The 16,343-nt window shown below is 42.9% G+C and overlaps 1 protein-coding gene across 1 annotated transcript; it reads right to left on the bottom strand.

Moving 5' to 3' along the window:
• Positions 1-12,722: 12,722 nt before the first annotated feature.
• LOC147981772 (uncharacterized) lies at positions 12,723-14,079 on the bottom strand. Its single transcript, XM_087516099.1, has 2 exons — positions 13,667-14,079; positions 12,723-13,143 (listed from the first exon to the last, which is right to left on the bottom strand). The coding sequence occupies exons 1-2, from the start codon at positions 14,077-14,079 to the stop codon at positions 12,723-12,725; spliced, it is 834 nt and encodes a 277-aa protein (XP_087372225.1).
• Positions 14,080-16,343: the final 2,264 nt, after the last annotated feature.

Below are 16,343 nucleotides of genomic sequence, written 5' to 3'. Positions count from 1 at the left end.
GTTTGTCTATGTATTCACACATGTATTATGTTTCCGGTTAATACAATCCTAGCATGAATAATAAACATTCATCATGATATAAGGAAATAAATAATAACTATATTATTGCCTCTAGGGCATATTTCATTCACCTGATTCATTTTAGTTTATGTAGATGAATTAATTTGCACACAGGTTCATAGATGATTAGTTTGCACACATGTTCATAGATGATCCATTTGCAAATTCTATACAGATTTCCATTTTGCAAAGGAAGTGATCGCTCCCTTAATAATTATGGGCTGACAGTACATATCCACTAGATACCAAAAAATCAAAACATTTCATCTAGCCAATTTTCCACAGTATGTTATCTAGATGATCACAGCCACATCTCTCATCAATATGAGCAGTGAGACACCCCATAGCTCCTTTACCAATTTCCTTCTGAAACTTATCAGGGTCTAACAATGTTGGAGAAGCAGTATTGCCGCTGTCAGAAAGAATAATGGTTTCTTCATTCCAGTAGATAGAACAAACCCCCCTTGTGTGAAACATGGAGGAGTATACTGAAGCCATTTTTCTGATTCCAATAAGAATTACACCTGTAACAAGTATCAAATATCATTAAACCAAGCCACTTCATGAAGTCTTTCATGTGTTAATTATGTACTACTTGTGCACTAATCTATAAACGCAACTATTCCACCGTCCATATTTATGCATGTCAATTTCTTTGGCTCAATTATGTATGTGCACATACGCCTTGTTTCTAGCAAATAGATAGTTGCCATGTTACACATGTGTACTTTCAAAACATTGTAATTAAAGTCAATGTACCATAATAGATTAGCTGAGTTCTTCTATGTGTACTAATTCACTAATTCACAGGAGGATGACGACGACGTGGACTACAGCATGGACAGCAGGCACAGCAAGAGCCGGTACACCCTGAGGCATCTGATTGCTGGGAAGATCAAGTACCGTTTCTTTGGCAAGATTGGGTGCCCTTTCTGTTGCAAGGTGACCGGTGGCGGCATAGATGGCATGATCCAGCATGCCTTCAGCACTGTCAATGGACATGGTAAGAAGCATAAAGCCAGTACTCTGGCTAAACATGCTTCCTACGCACGCTTCCTCGAGATTGTCAAAGTCAATGAGCCCTACAACATGCATTGAAGAAGGGAGAGAAGTGATGTGCTGCTAGAGTGCTTCTGCTGCCCCAGGACCGCCGTGTCCTGTTATGTTATCTATGTTTGTTTGTTGTTGGAGTCTAAAACTGATGTCCTATGGTGTGTCTGAACCTATGCTGAGCAGTGGTTGATCTGCCGTTTATGTTAAGAGTTTGCTGCTACTCTGGTTTAGTGTTCCTAGTTGTTAATACTATTTTGGTGATGTATGTTTAAGCCTTGTACAATCCTAGATGCTTAGGGCGGTGCTTAGAAAAATAAACAGGGTTTTTCTGAAGCACCGGTGCCTATTTCTACAGGAGAGACGCCTAGTTATGCGTCTACCCTGTACAAATAAGCACATGTGCTTAAGAAAAGCCTGGTTTATTTCTATAAGCGACTCCCCTAAGCACCTTGCATTGTACAAGGCCTTAGCAACTCAAGTATCGTACGGTGGTCTATGTTATGGTTGCTGTGTTATTCTGCCGTACGATGATGCATGCTAGGAACTCTAATCATTTTACTATGGTAGTTATAGCTTGGCATGACTATGTTTAGTGTATAACTCAGCATGTTCCTTCCATATCTATGAGCAGTTACAACTGAACTATGCATTAATTTTTGACAAAATTAAAGCATGCAAATGATTGCCGATTCCACCTATTGCCAAATCAAGCTTTGTACTGATGATGCATTAGATATTGCAATAAGTAGAGGATGCTCATGATTGCCAAAAGTACCTATTTCCACTTTCTGATAAGAACTAAACGTGTATCAAATGATGCTAAAAGTAGAGCATGAGCATGATAATGTATCAATGCATTAGATATTACAATAAGTAGAGGATGCTCATGATTGCCAAAAGTACCTATTTCCACTTTCTGATAAGAACTAAACGTGTATCAAATGATGCTAAAAGTAGAGCATGAGCATGAGAATGTATCAATGCATTAGATATTGCAATAAGTAGAGGATGCTCATGATTGCCAAAAGTACCTATTTCCACTTTCTGATAAGAACAAAACGTGTATCAAATGATGCTAGAAGTAGAGCATGAGCATGTATCAATTGATGCTACCTATTTGTGTTTGAATGGGCTCAATAAAGCTGGTGCTGGTTTATGCTCTCTGCGTGACCGTGATGGTAACGAAGACACTTGGTTGGCTATGGTCTTGCTGTCAAATTTAAGTTTCAGTTCTTTAAGAATCTTTGTTTTTGCTGCTTGCTTGGGATCGACTAGCTTTCTCGGGCGTCCACGTGCTCTCTTCCTTTTGGGGGAGTTGGGTGCGCCGGTATCCTTCTGGGAGTTGGATGTGTCAGGTTCGTTGGAACCATCAGGATTGTTGACTAATTGTACATCCTCTTCTGAAGCATCAGGTAGAACTGCTTGCTGGGCATCGTACACCTCCTTCTGTATAAGAGAGAGTGCTGCGTTAGTTCTAATCATGAGACTTATGAAATAAATGATATATTCTTCATGTAGCGCTAACCGTTATGGGGAACTTATATGATTCAAGACGAAGCGCATTGCAATTTGAATGCAGTAAGGCTGTACATATTTTCCACCTGAAAATATCTATCCTTGCCTATATTGGATAACCAACACTGACATCAGCATAGCTTTCAAGCTAAACAAACTACAAATTTAAATTAGGCATTCAATTACCTGGTTTAAAATATCGGTCATTTCATCCCCGTTCCATGACAACATGTACTGCAGTGTCCAAACCGCACAGGAAGTCCTGCGATGTTTAGTTAAAGATCAGTAATCTTATTCGTGTATGCAAATAATAATTTATGAGGCCATGCGTACCCATCGGTCTGTTGTGGTATGTTCTCATAGCGTTTTTTGGTCCACTCGGCAAAATTGATGTTCTTAGCTGGTGATATCAACCCTTTCTTGACAGCTTCGTCAATGCAGAACTGAATCGAGTCCACCTAGGGTACGACGAGTTATACATAGGGTTACGGTACTTCGGGAGCTCATGTTCCATGCGGATCAAAAGAGGCAGCAAGAGAACACTTACAAGAGAATCTTCCTTGGGCTTGTCGCAATGATAATTCATGGAGTTCAGAGTCTGAATTTCTTTTTTGTCAAAATTAAACATCATTAGCATCCAATGGTTTTGGTGTACATTGAGTGGGACATGCACCTGCAGTAAAATTTGGGTTGGGTTGAGAACTGAAATTTGTCGTGTACAGTGTGTACGTAAACTATGAAAGTGTGGAAAACGTGTACCTTTCGGCTCCCTACAAATTTTTCTACTACACGAGCTAACCATGAGGCTGCACGTCCAACAGGAACCACCCCCTTCATTTGTAACAGCTTTTCGGTTTCTTGAGGGGATATGATTGAGGTAGTACCATTCTCAATTTGGCTAATGCGAGCATATGCCATAATAACCTGCCAAATTTTCAATCATACAATAATAAGACAGTTGTTGCAGTAATGATGTAGAATAGAGTATAATGGGCTTACATCACCATAAATGTATTTGTCGTCCAAATTTCGCTTCAGATTTTCTGTTGTGAGGGAAATGTCTCCGATTCTAGCTATTTCCACAGGGTCGTATGTTCCGCGGATGTAAACGGTTGTCTCTATGTCCTCATCCGTGAACTTGTAATCATTACCAAAGACAGGCTTCATCGGAGTTAATTGTGGTTCCTCACTGTTTTCCGTCACATCTCTTGCACTTTTGTACTCGAAGTCCCTGTCGTGAATTGGCTGGCCCTAGGAGTTCCTGTCAGGGATGAATTGCACACATTGACTTGATCCTACAATGAACAAAGGTAGTTCATTATTAGTTGGTTACTTTTAGATATTGACATGTTGGGCCATATTGATCACCTGCACGCCTCCTTTCTGTGACACTGATTGACGGTTGCTTGTAAATTCGTATTTTAATTCCTGTAACAGTGCACACAATAATGAACATGAAGGAACATATTCATAAAAAATACAAAATGCACAGTATGACATACATGGAGTTCCCTCCTTAAGTCTTTAATTTCGTCATCGGCCTTCGACAATCTAGGATTAGTGCCAGTTTTAGTCTTCATGTCGATCAAGTCTTCACCTAGAGTCTGGTATTTGACATCAAATCTGTGCTCAATTTCCATTAACTTCCTGCCTACCTTCTTTTCATGATCAGCAATGCGTGCATTCATGACTTCAACTACCATTTCAATATGTGTGAACAAAATAAAACCCCGTTGATAACAATAGCTAAATGAATGAGGTTCCATGACACCTATTTGTGATATTGCAAAAACAAATAGTCCTTGGAGTACATACTTGCTGGCTACTAAATTGTTGTCCTTGCTGGCTACAAATCATGTTGATGCACATGTTCATCTTTTTTTCTTGGAAAATTATTAGAATTCTCGGGCGGTCGTTGAGGAGCACAAATTTCCATGACAACCTATTTTTATAAAATATAATGAACCATTTGTACCAAATAAAAAATCGGATATAGAAAGTTCAATTGTAGATAGGTACCAACCCGTTATGAAGACCTCCTTTCTAGTAAGCATCGCTTCTTAAAGTAGCCATCATTTCGTCCCATCGTGCGATCAATGGAGGGGGTCTAGAAGCATACATTAATCGGCCACTATGCACGTGCTCTCAGTACCAATACTACACAATAAATTCATTCATCACCATACAGATATGCAACAGAACAATAATTAAAGGACATTAAGTAGTGATCTATCACTAACCTGGAGCAGAATTAGATTTCCTTGTAGATTTACGTGATCTCGATTTCTAAACTTGTGAACGGACTTGAAGAAGTGATTAAGTGTGAAACATCCCTAGTTAAATTTCCGAAGGTTTTCAAGATCTGTAACAAGGGTGAGAAATTTCGAGTCCACATAATGTTGTGCTGTTGGTGCTAGAACAGTACCAATTGCGTACAGAATGAACCGTCTCAGGAAATCGCCGTCTGGGGCTTTGGAAGCTCAGATCGCCGTTTCAAGGTCAGAAATCAAAATTTGCCCATTGTTTGCATAGGCGGTAAACAATTCTGTGTCGGTTTGCATTTCCAGATGTGGCTCTATATCCTCCCCTTCTATCGGAATGCCAAATATACCTTGCACGTCCTCTTTTGTTATAGGAATTGGCGTTTTACCGATGGTAATGGATTGCGTGTCCATATCTATGCTCTTGGCTAGTCTAACCAACATTATGCGCCGTAGAGTCACTTCATGCATCTAGGTTAGACCGCCAAGACTGGTTTCTGATATGATGTACTTTTTGTGGTCTTGTGACAACAGTTTCATGGTTTTCCCGAACCTTGTCTATGAGCATACTAACTTCATATGACCATGCTTTTCGGTGAGTTCCTGTTACATGCCATTAAATTATACTGAGTACACACGAATTATGTGTACGAAACGATTGTACACAAACAGTCAATTACTTACCGCGTCGGTAATTTCGGAGATGGGCTTTTCTCCATTATGAAGGTTCGTATCTGAAACTGACATTGCTGGATCGTATGCAATGATAAAATCCGGCTCAATTAATCTGAACAAAATTGGAAAATGTATAACAAAATTAGCAGAGAATTAATTTTCACAAAATTACCTGGGTCATATCCACTTATGGGTTTAAGCACAGAACCTATTTGGGTGCAAAACCTATGAGGGTTCAACTACTAGAGGAGCGGCGGACAACGAATATACAGAGTTACGATCAGGTAATACCTTATCTCGGAGACGGTGCCACCGAGTAGATGGCGGCGGCTAGTGCGTGGGAAACTATAAGTGCCGGTATAGCGCGGTCGACGGCGCAAAGGAAAAACGGTGCGTTCACGCGAGGAGGAGGCGGCGAGAAGAACACTGACGTCCGAGCCCTCAGATCACGTTGGCGGTGGGCGGCGAGTGGTGGCCGCCGACTCCTGTATTCCGTGGGCGACCAACGTCTCCGATCTGATCTTGCAGCGGTCGTGGGAGGTGCGGACGGCCCGGGTGGTTATAATGCGGAGCTGTAATCGCGGGATTTAGGGAGGGGTGGGCCGCGTGAGTTATGTGAGATTTGGATAAATGATATAAAGAAATAAGAAAATCTTGTCAACTCGTTTAGGAGTTTAGGGGTTTAGGGTTTAGGGGTTTAGGGTTATTAGGGTTTAGGGGTTTGGGGTTATTAGGGTTTAGGTGTTTAGGGGTTCAGTGTTTAGGGTTTAGTGGGGGGGGTTAGGGTTATCAGGGTTTAGGGTTTAGTGGGGGGGTGGGTTAGGGTTATCAGGGTTTAGGGTTGAGTGTTGACATGCAAGCCCGGAAATGCACGCGTCAGAGATTGTACTTGCATGTATATGTACTAATGATCCCAAACTTTCTTAATGGCATCCCATGACCACATAGAGAATGCATGCATAATGGTTTCCATGTGGGGCAAAATTTTGAATGTTTTTACGGTTTAGTGGGGGGGGTTAGGGTTTAAGGGTTTTAGGGTTGACGGAACTATGTTTGTCTTACGGTGGACGTAGCACACACACCAGACATTGGTGGAGTGTTGTTCTACAATGGATTCCCTCCGGTAGCATCGATCCGGTCTGTTGAATGGCTCGGCCGACAAACTTCGTGCCACATAGAGCATGCATCCATCCACTGGACCGGATCAATGTTGGGTTGGTTTCATACAGGTGAGGAACCCAGCTAGTGCTTTCGGGGTGTTGACATGCTAGGCCGGAAATGCGCGTGTCAGAGATCGTACTTGCGTGTATAATCCCAAACTTTTTTCATGGCATCCCATGACCCCATAGAGAATGCATGCATGATGGTTTCCATGTGGGGCAAAATTTTGAATGTTTTTACGGTTTAGTGGGGGGGGTTAGGGTTATCAGGGTTTAGGGTTTAAGGGTTTTAGGTTGACGGAGCTATGTTTGTCTTACGGTGGACGTGGCACACACACCAGACATTGATGGAGCGTTGGTCTACAATGGATTCCCTCCAGTAGCATCGATCCGGTCCATTGACTGGCTTGGCCGACAAACTTCGTGCCACATAGAGCATGCATCCATCCAATGGACCGGATCGATGTTGGGTTGGTTTCATACAGGTGAGGAACCCAGCTAGTGCTTTCGGGGTGTTGACATGCTAGGCCGGAAATGCGCGTGTCAGAGATCGTACTTATGTGTATAATCCCAAACTTTCTTCATGGCATCCCATGACCCCATAGAGAAAGCATGCATAATGGTTTCCATGTGGGGCAAAATTTTGAATGTTTTTACGGTTTAGTGGGGGGGTTAGGGTTATCACTGTTTAGGGTTTTAGGGTTGACGGAACTATGTTTGTCTTACAGTCTACCTATCACACACACCGGACATAGGTCGAGCGTTGGTCTACAATGGAATCCCTCCGGTAGCATCGATCTGGTCCGTCGACTGGCTCGGCCGACATACTTCGTGCCACATAGAGCATGCATCCATCCACTGAACCGGATCTATGTTGGGTTGGTTTACATGTACATGTATAGGGACCGGAAATGCGCGTGTCAGAGATCGTACTTGCGTGTACATGTACTAATGATCCCTAACTTTCTTCATGGCATCCCATGACCCCATAGAGAATTCATGCATAATGGTTTCCACGTGGGGCAAAATTTTGAATGTTTTTACGGTTTCGTGGGGGGGGGGGGTTAGGGTTATCAGGGTTTAGGGTTCAGGGTTTTTTGGTTTTTGGGTTTAGGGTTTAGGGTTGGTTTACAATGGATTCCATCCGGTACCATGCGACAACCTTCGTGCCACATTGTTCACATTGTCCAATTAACACTTTGTATAGATTTTTTGGGTAAAAAATGATCGAAATAATGCAACTAATCTGAACGTAACGTTTGGCATGTATCAAACCAAGTAGCCACTATTCCTCAAAAACAAACCAGTTAGCCACTAATTGCGCCAAACATATCTTGTAATTACCAACGAAAATGGGTTGACAATTATTTCTGCAAATTCTTGGAATGAATTTATTGCTCTTCCTTTTTTAGAGAAGAATAAGTTACAAATCTGCTAACATAACAAATTTGTTGTTCAAACAGAAACAGGCTCATCGTGTTGTGCCCCAAGACATGGCAGAATATGGTGCCATAACCATTGTTTTTCATCCTAACTTTTGATGATGTTGCTGTACCAGGGAAATCAAGGGATTTATCTGTTTGTTTCCCATGTTCCACATGTGCCTCTGGAGTTGTTACATCACAACGTAGTAAAATAATTTGCGTTCTTTATAAATCCTTGATGTAATGTGCTACTTTAAAAATCATCATTATCGTACTATTTGTGTTAGATCAACTATATTGATGTTCGTGGTACTATGTTATGTTCGGGCTACTATGTTATGTTCGAGCTATTTCCTCTTTGCTAAATTTTATTTTGGAAACAAGAAATCAGTTTTCAATTTTATTTGTCCTTTCCAATAGATTACAAATGAGCTTTTCCTTGGTCTGGTCATACAAGGCATTAAGCACAAATGACATTGCTTATACAGAAGCTGACTGAAATAATTTGTTAACAACTTCTAATGAGTGATGATCAACAAGTAAACAAATACCACAACAATTATTGAAAAATAAAATCCCGCGGCCATCAGATTTGCGTGCTTATTCAGATCGATCAACTGCCTTAAGTTATTGTTCATCTTCTTCAATTCCACCTTGAGTTCCGCATCCGCCACCATCAGAGGAACATTGGCATAGGCCTTATTATCCACCGCCGATGGCAGATATGCCTCTAGGGTTGCCCCGTGCCTCAAATCAATGGGCAAATCAATTATGCCATCCGTTTGAAGCCTCTCAACGTATTCATCCAGCCACTCAAAATGCTTGCATGTTTTCAGCTTCTGAAATAGGGAAGGGAAACCCTAAATCCCAATTCCGAGGAAATAAATATAAATCTGGGGTCAGAATTCATAGCAAAAAGACACAACAGAACATAGATTTAACCTTCCCCGCTTCTGGTTTGCTGTCGCATTTCACAAATTCCCGCCCATGGTTTCCATTCTTCTCCGATATGGTTGTCAAACGCTTCAGTGACGCGATGCGTGGGCAGTCGGGGCATCTGGTCATCGGCGGTGAACCATACCATGGCAATGATGACAGAGAGGCCGAGCTGGACATGGACATCTCTCGTCTCTCACCGTCCGCCGGCGATGGCAGGCTTCATCGCCGGAGAAGAATAACAATTTGGTGGGGTAAGGGAAAGGGAGGCAATGGTGGGCGGCGGCTTGGCACGGGCATGGTGATGGCTCGGGCTTCTGTGATATGTGGTTGGACCCGCGGTCAGTGCACATGTTTTGGAAGCCCCGAAAAGATCACGCTCGTTAAAAAAAAACTTGCATCGAAGCGCATTACTTCAAAATAACTAATTAACCCTACAATCACGGATATATACCTTCCCATTATACCGCATATCTACCCTATCCTAACCACCCCCATATAACTTGTTTCTCCTCAAGTGACCATGCCGACGCCGGATTAAAAAGGTCTCCTCCACGGCTCCTCCCATCTTCGATTGCAGTGCTGATTTTTTTTCCATTGATTCGACCAAGAAGTCATTTCCGAAGAGATTAGAAAATCCAGGTTTTGCCATAGTTGAGTAGTTCTGGTGTAATTCGAGTACAGGATGTCATGCAAGAGCTTTTTGATAGATAGTTTGTAGTAGTTGATCGAATGAACTGGTTCTGAATATTTTTTCACGGTCATATTGTTTCGAATTAGTTGGATGAGGTTGTGGATACAGTTTTCATACTATGGGTATATGTGTTGCTGTAGGGACCATGGTCTCAGAGGCGCATAACAACTGTGCGGAGTACGACAAGTCTTTGCATGAAGCACGCCGTGAGATCGACTTGAAGGTGCAAAAGGATCGCGATGAGGTAGATAAGAAACTGAAAAAAGAACGTTCATACATGGACAGGATGACAAAGGAGGAGCGTGAGGAGTTTTCCCGTAAGATGGCGAAGATGCATCTTGAGATTGAAGAAAAGTATAAGCGGGACTATGAGTACATGAAAAAAAGTTTGTCCTTGGCTACAAGGAAATGCATCAAACGTTGCAGAAGGACCGGAAGCTTGTGGACAGTATTATACAGACAGAGCGAGTCAGGATGGATGCGTATGTGTTGCAGGAGCGTGCGGATATGGACAGTAAGCTGCTACAGGAGCGGTCGGACATGGATTATAAGGCCATGCTGGAGAAGGTCCGCTTGGAAGGACACATGTTAGAAGACCGTGCGATCTCACGGCCACCCCGACAACATGTCTTCAATTATTCTCCCCCTGTAAGTATCTCGCACCGATTCTATATATTAAGGACCTACGTATTCTATGATACAAACATCTTCAATTTGTGGCAACCTTATGTTGGCGATTGTATGTAGGCTAAGCATCATGAGACGGCATAGTCACCATTCACTTGAGATATTGCGATAGAGTCACCCGTTCAATACCACATCAGTCCACCCCAACAACATATCGTCAATTCTCCCCTTGTAAGTACCTCGCAATGATGCATACCCAAGATATGGTATGACCTTCCAAAACTTGTGTGTAAACCCACTATCGACGTTTCATACGCAGGATAAGAAACCTGTGATGGCAGAGTCCCCAGTCACACCACATGAAGGATACATTCCACATAACAAGGTGAGAAGGTTTGAGATGGCACAATCCCCAGTCACTCCACATGAAGGATACATTCCACAAAAGTAGGTAACAACGCCGCAACATTGCTATGCACATAAAAATTATGTTTGCCCCTTACTCATTGAATGTATTAACTCTGATGTGAGATACTAGGTGCTGGTCATGGAATTTTTTGTTAGTAGGGATGATGAGATGTCACATGTCCCGAGAGCATACTTTGATGAACACCCGGCAGAAGTCAGAATTTTTGAACCCGCCAAAGTGACCTATGATCTCATTATGAGTGAAATGAGATATACTTTTGGTTGCAAACTGGGAGCAGAACTGTACTACTTCTTACCCGGGTCTGCGTGGAAGCTGCCAGAAGGAATGTTCTTTATTGCAGGACCAGATGATGTACAAAAAATGCTTTCTGATCTGAATGGCAGCAAGACATGTCACCTGTACATTGTGTACAATGGAACTAAGGGTTGTTTTCCCGAGGATGACATTGATTCAGAGGTTCAAATTTCACATGTTACATGCACCTAGTTTATGGCTACGTCTTTTTTGAGTTCTTCCTAATACAATTCCTATGGTTTTCTACAGGAAGTGAGAATCCAAGAAATGGAGGGTCTTGCTAGAGAGTTGGCAGAGAAAGACCAAGAACAACTTAAGTTGTATGGTTACATTGATGTTAAAGAGAAAAAGATTGAAGCACATGGGTCGTCGCCAAGCCCGACGCAATCTCCAACGACGCAACGCAAGAGGTCACTGGATTTTGGCAGTGCAGAAGACAATATGGAGTAGGCTCAAATGTTTTTCAACCAGTTTAAGCTTCAAATCAGGATTATTTTGTTGCAAACAAACATTTTTTCTGTTTCACACTATGTTCACAATTATGGTACAATTTATTCATGAGACAGTTCTTTGAACAACAATGCATGTGTTTTATGATCAATCATACAGTTGTTTCTGAGTTGTTTTTGAGATGGCATTGCATCTAAAGAAGTTTCCATCTATAAAACTTGGCACGCGGTCGCATCGGAATCGCGTATCACGCGAGAGGCGTGCGTTGCACGGGAGCGCGTCGCACGCGAGCTTGTTTTCGGGTAGAAATCATAACATAGTTCGGATAGATAAAGTTCACGTCCGCCACCCGCGCATGCAAACCCACGTCGCCGCCATTCCCATGCATGCATGCCTCAGGCGCAGACAACGAGATGGCCCAACGGTCCATCCAGCGACCCCGCAGGTGAGGCTGGCGTGGGACGGCCCATCCGAATAAGGCCCAAGTGAGCGTCGCGCCGGGCACATCCCAGGGGTGCAGGGAGTTTAGTCCCACCTCGCCGAGCGACCGGAGCTAGCACCGGTTTATATAGCGGGCTGAGCTTTCCCTCTCAAGTTCCTTTCTAAAGCGGGCAGCACATTGCCTAACCGTCTCCGTCCCTGTCCTGTGGGCCTACTTGCTACCTGTTATCACAATCTGACGGGCCTCTGCATCCTGGCCCAATAAATGATTGGGTTACTAGTCATATGCAGGCCGTTGAATTGTGAACTTTAAGCGGCAAGTAGGCGGGCTTTTTTGTCATATTTCATTTTTTGCATTTGTCACCATTATTTCCATTGCAGCCAGTCCATCATGCTGTAGTTTGCACTACTAGGAAAAAGGATATAGATGGAATGGACACTAATGGCGCACCTGTCATGTGGTGTGCCACTACTATATAGCAGTAGAATCACATCACAACCATAAGTGTTCTGCACCAGCATCATAACAGTCACATAACTACATAACAAAAGCAAACTTGTTCATCATTACAAAAGCAAACTTGTTCAACTTAACAAAAGCAAACTTGTTCATCATTACAAAAGCAAAGTTGTTCAACATAACAAAAGCAAACTTGTTCAACCACATAACTACAAACTGAGACACATAATACAACAAACAACTCAATATCCCCAGTAGTAGGGGTCATCCCAATGATCCTCCGCCTCTTGCCATTGCTCCAAACCTTCTTTGATGGTTTCGATTTTCTTCCATGCCTCGTAGGTGACGTACCCATCTTTCGCTGCGTACTCGATGAGGTTGTTTGGCAGTGGGCTGTCCCCCCATCGTTTGTGGTCCAATTTCTTGTTGATATTCCCCTTCATTTCCTTGTAGGATGGGTGGATGAGGCTGGCCGCAAACTCAGCCAAAGACTGCCATTTCTTTCCATTGTTTGGAACTCTCCATTTGCGCTGCATGTCGATGTACTTGTCGGGGTTGATCTCCAAACCAGACAACTTCAGCTTCTCCTTGTCACCTCCAATGGAGAAGCCAACAAAGGTGTACAGCTTCTTCTCCTGCAGGAGTGGGCGGAGTTCCTTAGGCCTGCATCAAATTAATCTGGTGCATCAAATTCATCTACTTCAAAAACTTCAGAAACTACTAATTAGACAGAAACTTCAGAACTAGTATTGCATCTACTTCAGAACTTCAGAACTAGTATTGCATCTACTTCAGAACTTCAGAACTATTTCATCTACTTCAGAAACTTCAGAAACTACTAATTAGACAGAAACTTCAGAACTTCAGAACTAGTATTGCATCTACTTCAGAACTTCAGAACTATTGCATCTACTTCAGAAACTTGAGAAACTACTAATTAGACAGAAACTTCAGAACTAGTATTGCATCTACTTCAGAACTTCACAACTATTGCATCTACTTCAGAAACTTCAGAAACTACTAATTAGACAGAAACTTCAGAACTTCAGAAACTTCAGAACTTCAGGACTAGTATTGCATCTACTTCAGAACTTCAGAACTATTGCATCTACTTCAGAAACTTCAGAAACTACTAATTAGACAGAAACTTCAGAACTTCAAAAACTTCAGAACTAGATGTTTTTACCATTTGGTTGCCGCGGTGATGTGGTATACCAGGACGAGATCCTCCAAGCATAACTGCAGAACTGCAGGCATTTGCAGAGGTTCGTCTTCCCTGGTATACTCGACATCAACGCCGATCGACTGAGAAACCATGTCGCCGAGCCTCCTCCTCATGTCGCGGATCCTCTTGCCGGCCTTGTCTGGATTGCTGGTGCATACGACATCCAGCTTCTCCTCCAGGTGGATATCAACCATGAGCGGCACGGTGTAGTCCTGCTTCTGCCCGGGGACTGGAACATCGTCGTCGACCACCAGCGGCTCCTTGCCAGACGCCTCACCACGGTGATGCTTGGCAGACGGAGGGGAGTTGCTCCACCATGCCTCCGCCATTATCTTGGCAGACGGAGGGGAGTTGCTCCATGATTCCTTCGCCATTGCCCTCCTGGCCAGCGATGGTGGAGGCAGAGGGGAGTTGCTTGATGGTGGAGGCAGAGGGAGGCGGAGGGAGGAAGATGGAGCGGCAATGGAATGAGGATGGAGGTAGAGGGAGGAAGATGGAGTGGCAATGAAATAGGAGGGGAGTTACATGTGTCGTGGTCGTGGGGAGTTGCCAGTGGAGGGGAGACGTGGGGAGTTGCCTCCAAAACTCAAACGTCCTGGCCTTTGGCCCTCGAAAACTCTGGAGGGGAGATGTGGGCCCTTTGGTTTCTCCTGTTTCTGAAACAAAACAAAAAAATAACAGCCATATTTTGCTCTAAAATTAATGATCACTGCAACCATATTAGGAGATAAAAAATGGCACCAAAACAGTCACTGCAGCCATCCAAAATGGCACCAAAACAGCACCAAAACAACATCAGCCAAAACAACATCTAGTGGCGCACCAGTAGTGCGCCATTAGAATGCAAAATTGGTGTGCCACTAGAATGCCTTTTCCTAGTAGTGTTGGCAAGAACAAGCTAGAGTTGTACACACCCTGATTTAATGCTGCATTTTCCAAGTTTTTGTATTTTTTTGAATTTTTTTGAATTTATAATGCCCTCTAGACTGACTGCTGAAAACATCGGTCTATGCCTCAAGGGGGCATTGTAAAATTAATTTTTTTTTCAAAATCTTCTTTCATAGACATGTTTGGCACATATGGGTCACCATGTACAAGAAAATTTGGGTGATTTGGAGGTGGTGGAAAAATTCACGTTTTTTCAAAAACTGACTTAAGTTAGACCAAATGGTCCCTCCGAAATGCGGGCATTTTTTCGACCACCTCCAAATCACCTCAATTTTTGGCACAGATGATCTCTTCCACAAACAAAACTAGGTTTCCAAGTTTTTGTATTTTTTTGAATTTACAATGCCCTCTAGACTGACTGCTGAAAACATCGGTCTATGCCTCAAGGGGTCATTGTAAAATTAATTTTTTCAAAATTTTCTTTCATAGACATGTTTGGCACATGTGGGTCACCATGTACAAGGAAATTTGGGTGATTTGGAGGTGGTGGAAAAATTCACCTTTTTTCAAAAACTGGCTTAAGTTAAACCAAATGGTCCCTCCGGAATGCGGGCATTTTTTCGACCACCTCCAAATCACCTTAATTTTGGCACAGATGATCTCTTCCACAAACAAAACCAGGTTTGCAAGTTTTTGTATTTTTTGAATTTTTTTGAATTTATAATGCCCTCTAGACTGACTGCTGAAAACATCGGTCTATGCCTCAAGGGAGCATTGTAAAATAAATTTTTTCAAAATTTTCTTTCATAGACATGTTTGGCACATGTGAGTCACCATGTACAAGAAAATTTGGGTGATTTGGAGGTGGTGGAAAAATTCACCTTTTTTCAAAAACTGGCTTAAGTTAGACAAAATGGTTTTCGACCACCTCCAAATCACCTCAATTTTGGCACACCTGATCTCTTCCACAAACAAAACTAGGTTTCCAAGTTTTTGTATTTTTTTGAATTTTTTTTGAATTTATAATGACCTCTAGACTGACTGCTGAAAACATCGGTCTATGCCTCAAGGGGGCATTGTAAAATAATTTTTTTGAAAATTTTCTTTCATAGACATGTTTGGCACATGTGGGTCACCATGTACAAGATAATTTGGGACCGGCATGCAAGAGTCGGGGACCTGCATGCAAGAGTCGGGGACCTGCATGTGAATAGTGATTCATTAAGGCCTTGACAGCTACTGGCACAGCGGCTGCCGCCCGATTTGCATGCAGCGAAGATGAACGTGCATGGAGGTTTCTCAAAGATTTCCAAGAACACCCCAGTGGGCCCTCCTTATTTAAAAAATACGTCAGTCATTATTGCTCTGTAAATGAAGAATATGCATGACAACCATAGTAAGGGTGAAGAATCATATTCATCCTACAATGAGGACCAACGCTTGCTAAAATCACCTCGATGAAGGTATTTAAGCAGGTAAAGGAGCTGCTCAAGGGGCGAGGTGGGACTATTTTTAGTTAGACGAGAACAACGCGCGAGATCGTACGCGACGTGGGCCGTCCGGAGCTGCAACCTCGGATGGGCCGGTGTTTGGGTCGACGTAGGAAAACGGCCTGCCATGCATGCATGGCGTCGGTAGTCTCGCCTAAACAATGGACACGCACCGAGCCAGCCATGAAGACCGTGGGATCGCGCGGGAGATCCGTCTGGCGGCCGTGTGTGCGTGCAGAAATACATCACAATAATTATTC

The sequence above is a fragment of the Triticum urartu genome, chromosome 3A, assembly GCF_056163025.1.
Source record: "Triticum urartu cultivar PI428250 chromosome 3A, HENAU_Tu73, whole genome shotgun sequence".
In the NCBI taxonomy this organism is placed as follows: Eukaryota; Viridiplantae; Streptophyta; class Magnoliopsida; order Poales; family Poaceae; genus Triticum; species Triticum urartu.
Note: the sequence above shows the minus strand (reverse complement) of the source record. Positions and strands in the feature narration are given on the sequence as shown.